This window comes from Leptodactylus fuscus, chromosome 1 (genome assembly GCF_031893055.1).
Source record: "Leptodactylus fuscus isolate aLepFus1 chromosome 1, aLepFus1.hap2, whole genome shotgun sequence".
NCBI lineage: Eukaryota > Metazoa > Chordata > Amphibia > Anura > Leptodactylidae > Leptodactylus > Leptodactylus fuscus.
In genome coordinates this window covers 93827832-93847810 of record NC_134265.1, presented here as the reverse complement: position 1 = coordinate 93847810, position 19979 = coordinate 93827832, and the positions used below count along the sequence as shown (strand labels likewise).

The following is a 19979-nucleotide window of genomic DNA, read 5'->3' as shown; positions in this document are numbered from 1 at the left end:
TGGTTAAAGGGGTTTCTGGGCTAAAAATATTAATAACCTGTCCTAAGGGTAGGTCATCAATTTCAGATTAGTGGGGGACTAAAACCTGGCACCCCCTCTCATTAGCTGTTCTAAGTAGTTGATATACAAAAAAAATGTAGCAGGTAGTGGATGGCTCTTTTCTTTGCTAATAACAGCCAGTCAGTGGGGGTGCTGGGATTGCTGGACCCCCTACTGTTCTGACATTTAATGACTTCTCTTCTATTTGACGTGTCCTCAGCTGATCACTGCAGACAAATGTTAATGGAGGGGTGCTGTAAAATATAACTAAATATACCATGGTCCCGTTTTTAACTGCAATACTTTCAGTTAAAAAAGATGCACAACCCTGCTTACTAAATTCCCCAAATATAAGTACAGATGTGTCTTTCCTTAAATGGGTTAGCAGGATTCTGACAGCCAATCCTTAGGCTATGTTAGAAGACTCAGATCAGTGAGGACCTGACTCTTGACACCTTTGCCACTCGGTTGTTTGAGGAATCACAGTACTTGGGCAAGGGCTGAATTGTTTGTTTTTTGTTTACTTTTGCCTGCCCACTTGTATACCTTCTAGTGAGTAGCAGCTGTGCAGATATTGTAGCCTTGTCCTATAAACTGGAGTAGAATAAAGATACCATACCTTGCATAGCCACTACTGTATGTATGGCATGTGGATAGATGAACAGAGATGAACAATAAGAAGGCTGCAGCACTTATCCAAGCACTGTTGTCCCTTCAAAGATCTAATGAGTGAAGGTGCAATATCCAACCTGATATTTTTTGGTGTAAAATGACCTGCGCTACAGTTTTTGTGTTTTTTTTTTTTTGTTTTTTTTTTTGGGGGGGGGGTTTGTCAACATTTGCAACTGGTTTTTCCTTGTGGTTTTCCCACTGTGCAGTGACATATGAATTCTGCCAAACAATGTAAAATAGACTGCAGATCCATCTTATGTAGACAGATTTATATATGTCCCATGGTTATGACAACAAAATAAAGAAATTGGGACTGTTTAGAGTAGTTTAGTGTATGGAGTTACACACTCAAGTATGGATTCAGTATATTGGGGCGTTAACATTGATGCTCACAGGTTCACTTTCAGTAACCTTTGTTTTATTAACAGCTGATTTTTATTTTTTTTTACAGAATCTAAATATTATTTTGCCTATAATATAGAATGATGCTTTGTGACTTGTAACAAAGTAATAATAGATTTGCTTACTTTAAGCTATGTAAGGAGTTTCTTTTCTGTTTGATGCCTTTGAATGTATCAATTCTCACTTTCTGTGGCGTAAATCTGCTTTTATCTTGGAATAAAGCATTGGAAACATAAAAGGTGTGGTGCACAGGGTGTCTAAATGCAATGGGTCCTTCCTATTCCTGAAATGAAATTTTGTGGATTGCAAACTGTCCTGCTGTGTTCCAGCTTGCGCTGCTAATCAATGCTCATCCCATTCCTTTCTCCCTTTCTACTCTTGCTTCCTTTGCTATATCTGTGTGTCTTTAATGGTAAGACTGAAGAAAGTCTATCCACGTTACAACAAATAGTCTTATTTTTATTTATTTTTTTTATTTATTTCATAATTTTTTTTTTAGTACAGCATTGTTGTACGTATTTTGGCTGCATATGTCCTAAAGTGTCTTGCTTTTGTTTTTGTACAAAAAAATTCAAATAAAATAAAGCTGCAATTATTTTTTCAACAAAAAAAGGGAAAATTTCACTTTTTCCTACCTTTTATATCACTTTTTTTTTTCTCTCTCTCCACGTTTTCTAACATGTGGTCTTTATCTTGCATTTTTAAGCTTACCCAGTAATACAGTAAGGTACATGTTTCAATACTGAATGTTTATGAGTAATGAGAGAATAATCTGTGAACAGTTAGAGTAGATTGATGCGACTTAGAGCATGCTGGGAGTTGTAGTCTTAACACTCAGTTGCATTCTTAAACAGTGATCAGCTGTTTGGCTACCCGGCAATATAAATATAAAATTAAAATGTAGATATATGAAAACCATTCTATAACTTATACTTAAAACTGTTTTTGTTACATACAGACATTGAAAAATAATATAAAATAAGCAACTGAGTTTTTTTGGAAGGCTGAATGTATCCATCACCAGATAAACACTTTAATTGAGATATATATAAAAGAAAGGCTAGTGCAGTATCCCCCAACCATGGTATTCTCTGTTATACAGTGAGGTTAGGGTAACTGTGAGGTCTCGTGGGGTAGGGAACACTGTCAGTGGTTACACGTGGTGAATCCTAAGAAATACTGAGCTGAAGAGTAAAGTACAAAATGGTCCTCCGATCACAAAGCCAAAAAAGATTTATTAGATGAAAGGTGAAGTAGTTCATAGCAACCAATTCTAATGCAGCTTTTATTTTCCAAAGGACAAGAAACTGAGAAATGGATTCTGATAACAATGGGCCATTACTCCACTTATCCCTCGAATTACTTTTTAACCCAGATAGATAGATAGATAGATAGATAGATAGATAGATAGATAGATCTGCTTTATGTCATCTATTTAGGCTAATACAAACACCAGGAAGGTTTCCCTCCTCTGGCTGCGTTTGCTAAACCTGAAAAGGAATCTACGTAACTTTGACCCTGTAAAGTTGCTGCTCGCGCCCAGTAAACCCTAGAGAACTGTTTTAAAATACCTTAGCATAAATTCTTGATAGCAGTATGACACTTAAGAACTGTCCACAGGAAAGACGATTAGTTAATTATTATTGGGGACCCCAACAATCACCAGAACCTTCCATTCCTCAACGCATGACCATCATCCTCACCAAAAGACCACTGTAAGGAGTTTAAATGGAGAGGTGGTTGGGTCTGCATGTTGCCACTCCATTCAGAAATGTCAAGGAGATCTGCTGCAACAGCTTTCAGAGATCTCAAGGAGAGTATTTTACATACAATGCACACGATATTTGGGATCCTACACTCAGAGGAATTGGATGGCACCAACTGACACCACTTGTTTCTTTCATAGAGCTTCAAACAGGGCTCATAAAGTGTGAGGTTTTATCTGGTGACTGATAACGTCTAAAGATTGATTTAAGGGGATTCTCTCAAATCCAAAATCTCTTCCAAAGTCAATAGTACTGTGTAGGGGACTTTAATTGGAGCAGTAACATCCATTTATGGCGGCTCAGTCTGACTCCTGTACAAATAGTATACAGGACAGTACATTCAGTTAGATAGCATACAGCATCTCAATACAACTACGCATTAATATAACAAACTAGGTCAATTATTTAACAAACTGTCCAGTTTAGATAGAGACATCTAGAGGTGTAGGTGACTTCTAGGCATGGGGCTGTATGGGTGTGTACAATATTCCCAGCTTACCTGGCAAAGAGATCCCTAGTCCAAGGTTCTTTTCAGTCAGAAGGCTACAGAAAGACCTCCAGTACAGAAACCTAGATACTAGTGAAGAAAAATTGTGTTTCTGTGCAGTTTTAGGAAATTTGAAAATGGGGCAAATTTGCATTGTGGGCACCAAGAATGAATTTTATTGGTGGGCCCAAGTCCAACACTCTATGCCCACAAACCAATAAAGTAATGCAGAGATGATCTTTTTTTATGGATATGCAAACCAGCCTGCAAGTGCAGAGGATGGGCCTCAGTTTGCCAGATTTGCACACACCTAGCCAAACATGCTCCTGCCATGATTGACTTTTTCAGACTCCGCATCAAATCTTTCTGTAAGCAAATCTGTTAAATATGGCCGCCCTTATGCACTTGCACATCTGTACAAAGATGATTGTCTTTGCAATTCTTAATTGTTTTATAGCCACAAAGGCATTTTTCTGCTCCTATTAAAGCCTCGTACATGGCACTATAGTTAGTTTGGGAGTCATTTTGGACCTGATGGACTTCCTTTAACCAGATGCTCATCATTAAGGTACGTGTGCTGTTCCCTGGAAACGGTGTCCTTGCTCACATGAGTATATAAGTCAGTGTAGTGCCCCGTGGTTTTCTCTTCTATTTTTTAATTTTTTTTTTCTTTTTTAATATCTGTGTACATTTTAGTGGCAGCAAAGTTGAGTCTGCACTTGGTTTTGTGTTCTCCTGTGCAGTCACTAATATGTTTTGCTTGTTTTAGTTCTGTTTGAAACAGCATTGTGTTTCATGTGTTGGAAGTCGAAGGTCTTGAGATTACAATTTTTTTTATTTGATTTTTTTAACCCAAGAAATGCATCTAAACCAGTTAACAGCCATAATATAATAGTAGAGTAACAAATTAAGATCAGGTCATTCTTGATGTGTGCAATCAATAAATTTCCCTTTCTCATCACGCTGAATTTTCTTTGCTGCTAGCAGATAGTACACTCTTTTTTTCAATCTAAATTTGTGCAGTGTTACCAGGAGTACAGAGGAAATCCTCTCACACCATGAGAGAGTTAGAAATTACATAGTAAAACCTGTTGATTTGTAAACATGTGAGCTGTGACTATTGTAGGGGACAGTGGTTGATAACACTACTGTAGAGGACCATCTGATCCTTCCATCATCATACCCAATGCTTTGCATGTTTATTGTGCCGTAAAGCTGTGCATGTTATTATGTGTGGCTTGGTAACTTCTGATAGACTTCCAGCAAAATGTAGATGAGTAAATTTAAACAAAAAAGGGAACAATATATGTTTACAAATTCAGGCATTTTTTACATAGAGATTTCATTTTGTAGAATGCATGGGCTGTTCTGGTGTGATATGAAATAGACCTATTCCTATTCTGTAGTATCACCCTAAGGCATATTCTAGAAATGGATGCGGTTTGGCTTCACTTTAGAATATGTCACCTTTTGTGACAGTGAGACTTGGCTATGGTGTCTCATGTTCATTAGATTAAAACATACTCAGAATGGGTTAAAACATAATCGAAAAAATACAACTTCACCAGTCCCACAGTACTTTCTGGATTCCTTTTGATCTTTACTTGTGGGTCCAATCTTAACCCATACAGAAAATGCTCGCTCAGACTGTCACTGACTGGTGGTTATTTACTGGGGGATGAAAGGGTCCAGAAAGTATAGAGTACAAAGTCACAAACTCAGCAAGATGCTCATACAAGCTGAACACATTAGGCTGAGTTCACACTGAGTTTTTTGGTCGGGATTTTGAGGCTGAATACACCTCAAAATCCTGACCAAAAAGACGGCTCCCATTGAAATGGGAGCCGGTCAGGTCTTTTTTTCTGGGAGCAGTTTGTTCCAGCTCCCGGAACAAAGAGCGGACATGCTCATTCTTCAGGCCGATTCACCTTGCGAATCCGCCTGAAGACATTCCCTCCTCCCGACTAGGCCCATTCATTGGGCCTAATCCGGAGCAGTCACGGCTACCCGTTTTTTGGTCCGGAAACTGAGGCAGCCTCCGCCTCAGTTTCCTGACCAAAAACCCCATGTGCACTCAGGCTTAGGAAACATTGACAACAAGGTGGGAGAAAAAACTAGAATATTGTGCTCCATAGTCTCTGGACTTCCATAGTCTGAAGATACTTAGAACCAGTATATTAGTTCCTAATATCATTCAGCTCCAGATCCTGTTCGCTTATAGTAAGAATTGCCAATAATCTCCTGCAGATTTCGTTTAGGCAGAGTTCAATGAGAATTAGTAGGGCCAAAAGTTGTGTATTTATTCCACTAACTTCGTAATGTTTCAGATGTAGGGTAAGAGTAACCATAAGGTGTTAATTGCAGGATAGCCCCCAACAACAACATTAAGAGACGGCAGGAGCAAAGATGTATATGTTTATTGGGAAATTATACCAAGTACAGGTTCTTTTATGTTTTTAATTCATTCTGAGCCTATCTTTAAAAAAAAAAAAAAAAGTGTCAATTTAATTGAGTTTTTCCCCTTTTTAGGCTGTGGCCCGATGTTGCGGAAACACAGCTTTTTCTGCTGCGTTCTTTTGAGCCAAAGCCAAGAATGGCAACCATAGGTATGGGGAATACATAGGAAGTTCTTATACTTCTACCTTCTGCTCAATCCACTCCTGGCTTTGGCTCAAAAAACCACAACAAAAGCTGCATTTCCATAAGGTGGGGCCACAGCCTTAGGCATTCATTCTTGTGATATTTCTGACAAATTATTCATTTCATGGACTGCTGTAAACATTGATTTCAATGTTGAAATGCCTGCTTTTATAGATGAACAGCAGTCCTTATGCTAGCTTTCATTTGCACAATGACCCAGTCACTCACCTGCTTATTAAAAGGTGTGTCAAAGCTACACAGTGGGTTTAATATATTGGTTATCCTCAAGGTATATCCAAAAAGATGCCATAAGAGTATAATGTTTAAAACAAAAAAATTCCTTCAAGTCTTTAAGTCTGTACCTTCTATCTTAACTATGCAATTCTTGTGGTAACCTGTGCTTCATGGAATGCAATTATTTCATATGCTCTCTAAAACAGTCCAGAGGTTGTATAGGATGCCTGGATTTCACACTTGCTTGTAACATATGTATTGCCACTTCTTCTATGGTAGTCTGACTTTTCTGTTGTCTATGGGTTTTGTACGCCAATTTCGAGAAAGTTATTACCAGTACCCTTCCATAAGTCTGATGCTTTCACCTTTGAACGGCATTTTACAGTTTACGTTCAGAATGTAATTGTAATGAATATAATGATACGTAACTTTTTACATCAGTTGCATTACTTTTGTTGTACTGATCCTGAGTTTTACCTCTTGAAGTTGTGAACCTTAGGCTGGTCTTATACGACCGTAGTTTAGGTCCGCAAATGGTCCCCAATTGAAAACCCTCAATTGTGGACCATTTGCGGACACATTATACTCAATGCGGACTCTTACACCACCGGATATTTTATCCGTGGTGTGCCGGGACCGCAACTGTGGTCCGCACTTTTTAGAACATGTCCGTCATGGCAGCAATTCACGGCACTGCACGGACTAGCCCATAGAACTCTATGGGCAAGTGCGGCAGGTCACAGACATCTGCGGTGTGTAAGTTGATGATCAGCAACTAGTGTTTCTGATCAGCAACTTGTGGACCGTAAAAGCATTACGGTCGTGTAAGACCAGCCTTACTCTGGTGATCTGCATTCTGGGAAGTGTAGTCTTTATGGAAGGGACTGTACTACATTATAGGATATTGGCTAAGCTTTTAGGGATTGACAAACTTGTTGGCAGTCTTTCCTAACTTTAACTAGTGATCAAACAAGATAAGTAATGCAGATACATAACTGTAAAATTGTGTTCAAAGGTAAGGATGCACTTTCAGAGGTAGATCATAATCCTTTGTAGCAACTTAGAAGCAACTACATTAAACCATATACATTTTCTCTAGTTATTTCTTTTTTGTTTGGTTTCTGACTTTGTTTTTGTGCAGGGAATCTATTCTTAAGAAAGAATTTGATGACGAGAAGACATCTCTGCAGAAATCTCTCACCAGTACCAGTGCCTTGATCACTGAGAAAGACAAAGAACTTGAAAGACTCAGAAAGGAGGTACTTTGTGAAAGGGCTTTTCCCATGTTTATGATGCATTTGTAGGTAGTTTATTCTGAAGGCCGCAATATGCACCTTTGTCTTCCTATCTTACATTCTGCACTAACTAACTCTTGTTGGTTCTAATGTAATTTCTTAATTCAGTCTGTATATATAAAATACTGTATTCGGGGCAACACGGTGGCTCAGTGGTTAGCACTGCAGCCTTGCAATACTGGAATTCTGGGTTCAAATCCCACCAGGAACAACATCTGCAAGGAGTTTGTATGTTCTCCCCTTGTTTGCATGGATTTTCTCCCATTCTACAGACTTACTTAAGTGGAAAAAAAGTACATTGTGATCCCTATATGGGGCTCACAATCTACATTACAAAAAAATAAAATAAAATACTGTATTCATGCACTAAATAACAGTTGTTTGCATCACATAATGTGCCCTGCTTTACTCTAGTTATATAGATAAAAGGTTTTTCTTTGCCCCAGCAGTGTTTTTTATAAGGTGATTTATCCACAGAATAGACCATTTTTATCTAAATGGTGGGGTCTGACACGTAGACCTCATACTGATCAGCTGGAAAGTTCTGCTTTGGATGAGGCTGGAAGCAACTCTGCTCCTATTCAAGTAATAGGTGCAGAGCTGCATAAACCCAGCACCACTGCTATAGAGTACACTGGGCTGTAGCTGTGCATCTACTTGAAAGAGAGCAGAGCTGTTTAGGGCCCGTCCACGGCAGTATCTTCTGATCAGTCCAGGCTCAAAAAAAACCAAGAATTTTTAAAGTGGTTTTACAGCCTCACAAGTGTGGGTTTTTTTTTTTTTTAATTTCAAATTTAAATTATTTGAAATTTTATTGTGAAAGCCCCACCAATGGCCACAGATGGGGAACTCCCCTGTGTTTGGCTTATGGAAAGGGGGTTGACTGTCTGCCGCAGTTTAAATAGCTAAGCCAACCACCTTCCTTTCCTTGAGCATTAGCTGTAATGACAAAGGGGGCTGGTTTAGTTAATGAAATACATTATATCGGACATCCAGCACTCTTCATGATGAAATGGGGGAGGGGGAAGCTTTCTGTCTGTGTTAGGAAGATAGTTAAAGTAGAGATTTTAGGAGAAACAGTGAAATAGGTCAATCAGTGGAGCTTTACTTGTATACATAAAATATATTTGCAGGTTGAATACATGTCAATTTGAAACACATCTAAGAATAGAAGAGCTACAGTAGCGCTCCTTGCCGGTTTCTATGACAGGTCTCACACTTTGAGCAAATGAAAAGAGACATGTCGCATAGCTAAACTGAGTGTGGAGAAACTATTGAGGAGTCACCCCTAGGATACTGGCCATTTTGAAACTGTAGAGCAGATTTACTACTGTCGTGAGACAGAATTGTGCCATAACATTGTCTCAGTATTTGATGGGCCCCAATTTTTCTGCCACTCGTTCCACTTTGGAACATGAATGGATATCAGTTCTGGCACAAATCCAAGATACATCATCACCATTATTAAGAGGCATAGGCCATCTGCCATCATCACAGCAGATTATTAACAATAGATACCCCATGTATTTTCTGAAACATCACAGCATTTGAGTTAAACATGTCACGTGGTTTGGTCATCAAGGATCTCTTAACAGATTCTCTTAAACAACTATGGTCTTGTCAGCTTGATGTTCAGTGGCCAGAACTTAAAAAATAAAGATTTGTCATTTTGGAATAAATGAATATTGTGCATGAAGCCTTCAGTGCAGCTGACAAGCCAATGACACAATAGCTTTTTCATCCTCGAATCAATAGGGACCCATCATTCCCAGCAATAGGTGGCACCATATACAGCAGCGACTGCAGACAGTAGTAGGGCTATTTAGACTCTGCACAGAGAGGGAGCACAATCTAAGAGTTAGTCACATCATCTCTATTCATACAATGAGCACAAAGGTTGGTATACTGAGAATTTTGAATGTATATTTTAGATTTATATTGCTGGTCTTTTTTACTGTGTTGTGCTAGCGAAAGATCACTTTTTTTCTTTTGGCTTTATTGGAAGATGGCATATATTGCTATTCTGTTTTATATTCGTGTATTTTCCACTAGACTACTTATGTCTTTATTAAGACAATGTCATAAATATTACTGAGAACAAATTAGTTCAGTTGGTAGAACGTCATTGGTATTAGGAATAGTGTAGAAGAGGATGAGGAATGTTAGCGCAAAAAAAAAAGGGGCAAATTATACAAATATACCATTTTTTTTTATTTTTCTTCATGCATTAATATTACAGTCTTGCAGAGTGTACTTTGGATTCTCTATGCAACCTTCAATAACTGAGGAATTGCAGTATTTGTATGTAACGGGTCAAATTCAACATTTGTAATATTGAAAAAAAATACATTAGAATCCAATTCAATGATATTGGTGCTTTATTTTAGATTGTATTACTTCGGGGAGAGAATGAAACTGCAAAAACCTTACAGTCCGCAGTAAAGTCACTGGAGTCTGAAAAACTCAAATTGGAGAAAAAAGTACAAAGCCTGGAGAAGGAACTGGATGAGAACAAGACACAACTTAGCAACCTGTCACACTCCTCAGGTAAGAACCAAATGGAACTGCAAATCCTTCTGTCCCCGCAACATAAGAGACAGCTACTACTTTATGGAATATGGGTCTGTTAAATGCCAAGGTATGTTTGTCTGCTATGACAACTTAAAGCACAACTGCAATTTACTTGAATAAGTCTCCAAAATAATGTCAGTAGAATCCTTTACTGAACTGGTTATGTAGAAAATTATACTTTAGCATTATTGCTCCCTAGCTACAACCATGGACTGGCCTGAGTCTGTGAACAGACTATCCTGTTGTAAAGCTTAAAAACCCTTTATAACTATTAGCATTTTATTGTATAAATCTGTAGTATATGTAATTTTATGAAATGTTGTAATTTGGGGGGGGGGGGGGGGTTAGAGGAAAGTTGTGTTTGCCTCACAAATTCTCTAATTGCCTTTTAGTGCCTGCAGTCTATCTGCAATTTTTCAGAGTTTTCCTCTCCAGGTCTCATTCCCTTATTTTTTGCTTCTAAAATTCTTGCATTTTTTTTTGTAAACTAGGTGATGCGTCATTCAACAGCCAGTTCTTGGAAGAAAAGTCATCCATGGAAAGCCAGGTAAAGAATGTTAGAGAGCTAGTATATTTAACCCTCATGTATGCAGCATTGACAAAGTTAGCAAATAGTAACAGTAAAATTTACAGAAATAATAGGTACCGTATATACTCGAGTATAAGCCGACCCGAATATAAGTCGAGACCCCTAATTTTACCACAAAAAACTGGGAAAACTTATTGACTCGAGTATAAGCCTGGGGGGAGGGGGAAGCACCATTGCAGATAAAAAGTCTGGCCATGTGCATTGCAGCTTAGTAACTCCATGTGCCTCATAGTAATAGCAGTTAACCCCATCATGTCCCTCACATTAACCCCCTGTGTGCCTCACATAAGAGTTACTGATATGTGGGACATATGGAGGTAATAATTAGGTATATTCATAATTAAGGTCCTTCATTAGTACCCCCATGTGTCTCACATATTAGTAACCCTTATATAGGGCACACAGGGGTTAATATGAGGGACATAATGGGGTTAACTGTTATTAATGTGAGGCACATGCAGTTACTGAAACTAAATGAATAACCCCAAATGCCTGACATTAATAGGCAGAGTAACTAAAGGAAGGTCCCTGTGTGTGTCACGTTACTGTAGCTTCCTCTCCTCCATACAACAGACATCTTCCATAAGACACAATGAATCCTGGCCACTCATCTGCAGGGTAGATGCTAAATCCTAGCGTGCTAAAGGACCTCTGATGACGTCATGACCATGTGATCGGACTCTGGTGTGGGCGGAGCTACTAGGATTTAGTCTTAACCTTATCTGCAGATGTTACATACCAGTGGCTACAGGACCTTTGATGACATCACAGTCACGTGACCTCATGACAAGCCAATCACAGAGCAGTAGCACTAAAGGACCTTCCCCTTCCAGGTCCTTCCAGTTTTCTGTGCTCCGTGGACCCTGACTCGTGTATAAGCCAAGGAGAGCTTTTTTCAGCATGAGAAATGTGCTGAAAAAGTTGGCTTATACTCGAGCATATACAGTACCTTAAAATGTGCTGCAATGGAAGGATATATTATTTCAGTCTTCTACTAAAAGTGTTAGGGAAAAGCACTTTTATACCTAAAAAAAGAGAGTGATACAAGCAGTGACGTGCAGGGAGGAAAGCAATATAAAATAGTATGAATGATATTATTATATATGTTAGAGAAGTAGTCCAATGAGTGCGTTTGTAGCTTGCACCCAACTTATATGAATATTTCTTAAATGCTATTACTGTTGGTATCGCTGACACATTTTATCATAAGGAGAGTATGTCCCTGATTCTTTCAATATGTTATGGCAATATGATTTAATCTCTAGTTTAGACATAACATTACAGCCAGATCAGGAATTTCAGATTTAATATCTGTAAAGGTTGTTATCACTATATTGCCAGATCTGAAGAATTCCTGTGACAGTGCTACTGTTTTAAGGGGTCATAGTTTGTATTACTCGCTTTGTACATCTATTTGTACAAGGGCCTAGTAATTATTTAATTACTGTTGTTACTACTGGAAATGTATCTATATCTATGCAATAGTCTTGTGTTCCTTTTGGAGTCTCCTTAAATAGGTCTTTTCACCACTTCCACCAATTCCTGTTCTTAACATCTGTTAATAGGTGCTGGCACACTGATTCTGGAACAGTTGGAATTTTTTCTCCAGCCCTCACTATTCCTGAGTAATCAGTGCTGTTAGTTTTGGAGCCTGATATGCTATTTAGGCTCTGTTATGTCAGGTAGCAGTGTCAGGCTGGAGCAGATAAGGGGAGTGATTTATCTCCACTCAGTGGTGGACTGTGTCCGAGCTCAGAATCACACAGCCCCTTCCTTATCTGCTCCTTCCTGACACTGCCCATCTGACAGTAGAAAACACATATGGCATATGAGGTATCAAAACTAACAGCACTTATTGTTCAGAAACCATGGGGGGATTAGAGAAGAATGTCAGCTGTGCTAGAATCACTGGAGCAGCATCTATGCAAAAAGCTGGATCTGGTGAAAAGTCCTCTTTATCAGTTTAATTAAAATATTGCATCACATTATGATCCTGATGTATACACATTGATTTCATGGAATGAAGCATTGTCTTTTGTGTTTTGAATACCAGATTGATTTTCTCAATTCTGTCATCATTGACCTTCAAAGAAAAAATGATGATTTAAAGCAAAAGATTGACAAAATGGTTGAAGCGTCACTTAATGGAAACAATGTAGAAGATATGGATAACCATGACAGGTATTTGTGGTTTTGGTTATATTTATTTATAGTATGGTTCTTTGAAGTACGGTATAATTTTTTTTTTTAGCAATTTAAGCATTGGATAGAAAACTAGTATTGGTTGCATTGTTTAGTAATAAATACATCATACAGATTTTGATTTAAGATTTCTAAAAGTGATATAGTCTGCAGTGGGTATAATGGGATTAAGACCACCAGACATTTTTTAAGATGTAATTCTCACCCATGCCCCATCATAAAATAATTTGGCAACAACTTCAATTAATCCTTCACTCATTCATTTATGTGTGCTCCATTTGAGTACACAAAACGGGCATACACAGCCTATCCTTAGACTCTGTTCACATATACATTGTTGCTTCATTTTATACCAGAATCCACATGTTGTGCTTGGTCTTTTGCTCAGTGCACACCAATGGCACCCAACAAATCCCTTTGACCTGTATTGGGGCACCTCAGATTCTGCCAAGTTGGCAGTCTTTCAACGGGGGGAAAAATTCCTGTTGTGACCTTTCCCTGTCAAATGTGACAAGCCTCCAATGACTATGTAAGCCTGACGTGAAACCACTAATACACATAAAACAATGATCGGCTGCAGATGGGGCTAGTCAGTTGTATGTGGGACTGTTCATATGATCAGTCCTATATTACAGAGACCAAGTATCTTCATCTCCCACATGTTACATCAGTAAGGGAGTCAGAGCCCCATAGAAGCAAACAAAAGCATCTCTATGATACTTGTCTTAAAGGGGTCTAAGGCTATGGTAACCACATTTTCTGCATCCATTTAGCTTCTTTGTTTCCAACTGATCCATTAAAAATGGGTGGTGGTGGTGATGGACATCTGTTGTCCTAGAATTCCATCTAATATGTATGGGCCAAAACAACACACCTATGAAGTGACTGCTTGATACCTCATGTACATTGTGAATTTTATTTTTTCAAATCTAAATGGCTTAAAATTGGTTAAGCCACTTGTAGTGCCTATTGCACAAAAAATACTACTTTTATGTCTGTAGTTTTCTATACAAAAATGTATTAAAAAGTATAAACTGGGGCTGATATTCACTGAATGAAATCATTTTGTCTTCCAATTTTTTTAAGTTTGAATGGTACTCAAGCCAAAAAGAAAGTGCCCCCTCGTCTATTCTGCGATATATGTGACTGTTTTGATCTTCACGACACTGAAGACTGTCCAACGCAATCCCAATTGCCTGATTCTCCACCTCATTCCAACTTCCATGGTAACCGAAAAGAAGAGCGGCCATATTGTGATATCTGTGAGGTATTTGGTCACTGGACAAGCAGCTGCAATGACGATGAGACTTTTTAACATCCGCCTCCTGAATTCTTAGAAACAGATCACTTTATCCTTGGAAGTATATCAGCTGCACCAGCATTCATGTGCACAGGCTTCTGGAAACGCTCAGCAGAAGAACATTTACTACTTTTTCAGTTACAAATATGCATATCGCTTCCTGCACTGGCTGAAAAGGGGCTGCTATTATCAACCAATGAAATCAACCTGTGTTAACCATTGCTTCATTATACCATTTAAGGGCTTGCAAAGGTATTAGAGCTAATGAGAATAAGACCTCATGTAATCTATGGGTGTTCTAACATTCACCAGATGTCATTACATTTATTGTATGCTTTTGTTCCATGTTTGCACTATCGTCTTTACATTTGAACATTTAGATGCCTTCGACGTGACACTGGATGTAAACTACATATCAGACTTTTTTTTCACCAGTCTCAAGTATGGTAGCCAGATGAAAGAAAACACTGGTTTTCTATGATTACCAGTACTGAAGATGCCTACAGTTGCACATATAACCTGAACAAATGAACATATATATGCTGTATGAAAGGTGAACTTGAGAATAGCGCTTGTCTAACCGATCTTTCATAGCACAATTTTTATTCAGCAGTGAGAACGACACAGATATTGAGCTTACTGGTTCTAGAGACAGAACGGAACGTACATGACTATTCTGCATCGGGAAATATGGGAGCGTCGTGCTTTGTGATGACAAGTGCTATGTACAAGTAACGTTTGTCCTGTGTGAGAATTCCAGAATATCTTTATGAAAAAGTGACTGCTGTCTGTTCAGGGTCTGAGATCAAATAGATGTAGTTTTATTGCATTTTATTCTTTGCTCTATTAGAACACATTGATGTGTTAAGTTATTTTTGTGTTTCTTTCTCTATACCATATGCTGCTGACTCTTCTCTGCCAGGTAATTGTGGAGCTTACCATTGGTGAATTTATCTTCGCAGCTGCCAAATTATTATACCTTGATAGATTATGGACCTAAAGGTGAAGGTGGGTTGGTCATTGTTACCTTATATTTCTATTAGATATTAAAATATTTTAAGCTGAAAAATCTGTCCCAAGAACTCCAGAAGGCTTTTATTTCATAGGCTATGCTATAAATGTCTTAGGAATGCAGGTCCCAGGTCTTGAACAGGGAATGCAGATGTGTGACTGCTGTCAGTAGAGAAGTTGTTGTGCATGTGGGGCTCTCTCCATTCTATTCATGCAAGTGGAAGTTCTGAAAACAGCCAAATAAGCCTACTCGGTTGTTTTCTTAAGACAAATAGAAGTCAATGGAGATAACCATACATGCATGGCCACGTCATTTCACATCACACAACTATTCACAGTTGCCACAAGCCAGCCATATTTGTTACAAGAAAGATGCTTTTCCTAGAGGTGGGATCTGCATCTGTAAGACATCTTGTGGATATGTCATAAATGCCTGAAGTAGGAAATGAGGAGTCTACCACCAGACTTGTCCATATCCGCTACTAGTAGGACAATGCTTAATTTTTTTTAAACATACCTTTCCAGAGATTCAGCAGCATGTCAATTGGCAGTAACAAAGTTTTTATTTATGTAAATTAGTTACTTGGTGGATCACTGTTAATAGCTGCATATGGACAAATCTGGTGGTCCTGCCTCTTTGTCCCTTCTGTATTCTTAAGTCTTTGGCAGTTGTGTTTTTAGATGGAGACATAAAGAGGACCTTTCATGTCTTTTGAGATGAGCGGTATTATATATCTCTAAAATATACCTCTGAATTCAGCGCACTGCCGGTATGCACCTTTGAGCCTGAGTTGTCGGTGCTGTTAGTTTCGGCACCAATATCCCTCCACTGTTAGAAGAGCGGGCCTTACAACTCAGTGGCATTGCTGGTCTGTGAGAAACACCCTCCCAACAGTATGAGGCTATCGAAGAGTATATGAGTGGGGACGTTCCTCACAGCCTAGAGATGATGCTAGGCTGTAAGGACCCCACTTCTGACTGTAGTGGGATATCACTGCCGAAACTAACAGCACCGAAATCTCTGGCACCTGGATGAATACAGTCAAAGCTGACAATGCCCTGAATTCAGGTCACAGTCAGCTTTCTAGCGGTATATAATACTGCCCATCTCCAAGGACATGAAAGGTCCTCTTTTTAAATGGATTGTCCAGGATCAGATAAAATTCTTGTCTTTTCTCATAAGCAACAGCCACTTGGAGGTGTCCATTCCTGCTTTGGACAGCCATCACCTCTACTGCTGATGTTTATATGCAGAGTGGCTGTAGTACTAGTGATATGTTGATGAGACCCCAATAACCAGTCATTGCTCTCAGTAGTTTACAGCTGAGAATGAGAATGGTGTTTGGCTTCAGCAGTCCAGTCTGTGTGACATTACCACTGTTACTGCTCTGTATACAAACAGAACAGCAGCTGTGACTACTACCCTGGTGCAGGAGCGGATGGAAGGATGCAGGTAAGTATTGTTACATATTTATTTTCTAGCCATCTCCAGCAGTTTAATATTTCTGATCCCAAACAAGCCCTTTAAGTAGTTTGAGACAAATTAGCTTGTATGTTTAGCTTAAAGAAAAATGTACGCTGTGATGACGTTGACAACTTCAGCACCATCACAGAATTTGCACAACAACAAAAAAAGACATGACATTGCATTAACATAGCATCACAAGACATATCGTCCTATGACTCTGCATTCCAAACTGGTAGGGAATTACAGGGTAACTAAGACTGCCACTTTACCAGTCTCAAAGTGAAAGACCCTTATATTTGGTTCAGTTTGTGCCTCAGACATTTAAAAAAGAAAAGTCTCAGAATACAATTGTTATGTTATTCAGTGCGGATTCAATTTTGTATTGTAAGAATCCTTGGAATACTAGAAATGAATTCAGTATTTCCTTTTCCTGTGCCTGCTCTCTTATTCTTGAATTCATTGACCCTCTCCCTTTCCTTACAAGAATATGAAATCTCAATATTAAATCTACCAATGTTGTACTTGACGCCTTGTTATATTACTGTATAAAGTTTGTTTTATGGAGTACGTTGTTAAGTTAAGAAATTAGACAGGGAAATTTCTCAGAATATGTATATGACGTGAGTGTTTGCTTGTTAAATGTATAGTAGATGTAAGAATGGATGAATGTAAATATACATATTCTCTCCAAATAAAAAGAGGTGATTCAAATCTTTCTATCCATATAATGTATTAATAATCCAGTACATATTTATTGTTCATGTAATATGTATGTTCTTAAGTGAGTTTTCTTATATTGAGAATTCTGTACCTGGCTTTCCATGGATACATTTGTAATTGGCTATTAAAAAGCTGTATTAACTTAATAAATAAATTTTTGAGAATATATTATGTTGTTAGAAGTGACTTATTTCCTCAGAGGCTGCCAAGGCATTTAACTTTACATGGTAAAATATACTTGATGTCTTGTGGAACCACTTCTATTACTCTGCTGAGTTTGTCTGCCTTCCCTTCTATGTATTCTATGTATTCGTAACCTTCTTTCTCTTCTCCCCTTCTTCACATACTATTACATACATACTATTACATTAATGTTATATATACACATGTGGACAAAATTGTTGGTACCTCTCGAACTAAAAACCCACAATGGTCACAGAAAGGCTAGTGAAGGCTAGAGGCAGGGTAATAGTATGTCAGTAAACATACTGCAATACAGATGAATTATAGTGTACAATCAAAAGGTCTAAATGGACAAAAAAAAATCAATATAATGGAATAAAGTTAAAAAAAATAATAATGAAATATAAAATACCCCCATTTTCTATTACTATGTCAACTGATAGGGACATATGGATCCCTCTGTATGTTGTAGAGGTCCTAATTAGATAATTAACAGGCCTAGATGGACTGCAGCCATCTTTCTTTTAGGCCTGGAGAACTGATTAAGACACAAGATGGTAGTGTATCAAAAGAATTCTGATTTTATTGTAAGAAAAAGGTAGTTTAAATACATAACAGACAAAGAGCTGGCTTGGCTATTCTAATCAGTACAACATGATTGGTTATAGAGATATAAGACAAGCCTGGCACATGGCTATTGGCTGAGACTCATTATAATCTGCATCTCATTATAGCTTTCCACACTGGGATGGACTTTCCCATGAAACAAAGAAGGATTCAAAATACTTATGTGTGAGCTAACATCCCAGACTATGTCTATATGTATATATCATGGCAAAAGAGATAAGATGACACGTTCCATAGACTCTGTGTCTATACACACTAAGTGACCTTCATATACCATAAAATATGACAGACTGCCCAGATACCATAAGATTAATACTTTTGTTGGTTATGTGTCCATACATCATGTAAAGGAGGTAAGAGATATACAAAGTCAGCTGTATCTTCTCAAAATGAGGCCCTTGAGAGATAAGGATTAGCAACCTATGCATTAACGTTCATTATCACATTCCTTAAAGTCTAACAAGGGGCCTCCTTGACTTAAGCAGAAAAATACATACTTATACAGTTTATATGTGAAAGAGTACAAGATGGCTGCCAAAATACAAAGATGGAGGACTTAACTCTAAGGGTGCATTCACACTGAGTAAACGCTAGCTTATTCTGAACGTAAAACACGTTCAGAATAAGCGGCGTCTAAAGCAGCTCCATTCATTTCTATGGGAGCGGGGATACGAGCGCTCCCCATAGAAATGAATGGGCTGCTTCTTTCACTCCGTGCAGTCCCATTGAAGTGAATGGGGAGTGCCGCCGTTCACTTCAATGGGACTGCACGGAGTGAAAGAAGCAGCCCATTCATTTCTATGGGGAGCGCTCGTATCCCCGCTCCCATAGAAATGAATGGAGCTGCTTTAGACGCCGCTTATTCTGAACGTGTTTTACGTTCAGAATAAGCTAGCGTTTACTCAGTGTGAATTCACCCTAACACAACCTACATGTCTTTTGTCTCCTTTTTCTTGGAACATAATGAGATTTCACATTTTATAATAAAATAAACAATATATTTTATTTTTTTGACAAATATAGAGGGAAAAGGGCAAGTTTAAGTTTTTTTTTAATGTTCTTTCCTACATTTATGCAAATGATAACCTAAAAAATAAATATATATATATATATATATATATAATAAATAAAAAATATTTGCATGTTTCTGCTTCTTTGTATAGACAGCATATTTGAGTATTTTCTCCATTATGTTGGCCTACAGCAGAGCGTGCGAACTGGCTTCTGGACATCCAATAAACTCTCTATAAATCTATAACTAAACTAGACTGCCTGAGTCACACAAGCATGTTAGAGTGCAGATACACGCAGCGGTTCTGACCACACGCCAGATGGACAGTAACAAGTTGTAGACAATAAACAATACACTTCTTCCCTATACTATGTGCGTCCAGAGCCACTGCATGTCTGCACCTTACAAGTATGACAATGACCGTCATGTATATAACACACAAAAAAGCTGCTTTTATATGACAAATGTATTTTAGGGTGCAGATATATGCAGCGGCTCTGACCGCACGCTGGAATGCCAGTAACAAGTTGTAGATAATAGATTTTGTGCCGCCACCACTACTGTGTGTCTGTATCCTAAAAGTGTAATACACTTTATTTATGGGTCACAAAAAATATGAATTTATGTAGATAGATAAAAAAAAGAGGTAGAGAGAGATAGATCTGAGGAGAGGTAGCTTGGCGGCCACTTTTTATACTTATTTACAAAATAAATTTTATGTGAGTACTGTGACAGGTTGTGGAAGTGGTAAAGGCAGACCT

The 19979-nt window shown here is 38.3% G+C and overlaps 1 protein-coding gene across 7 annotated transcripts in view; it reads left to right on the top strand.

Annotated features, from left to right (window-relative positions):
- CLIP1 (CAP-Gly domain containing linker protein 1) overlaps window positions 1-17562 on the top strand; it is a 95135-nt gene extending 77573 nt beyond the window's left edge. For all 7 annotated transcript variants that reach the window (XM_075273045.1, XM_075273008.1, XM_075273026.1 and 4 more), the window contains 5 exons: window positions 7382-7499; window positions 9923-10082; window positions 10598-10653; window positions 12749-12876; window positions 13984-17562. In XM_075273045.1, the coding sequence (XP_075129146.1) occupies window positions 7382-7499; window positions 9923-10082; window positions 10598-10653; window positions 12749-12876; window positions 13984-14212 (691 nt within the window). In that variant the 3' untranslated portion in view covers window positions 14213-17562. The remainder of the gene's footprint in view (window positions 1-7381; window positions 7500-9922; window positions 10083-10597; window positions 10654-12748; window positions 12877-13983) is intronic.
- The last annotated feature ends 2417 nt before the right edge of the window (window positions 17563-19979 follow it).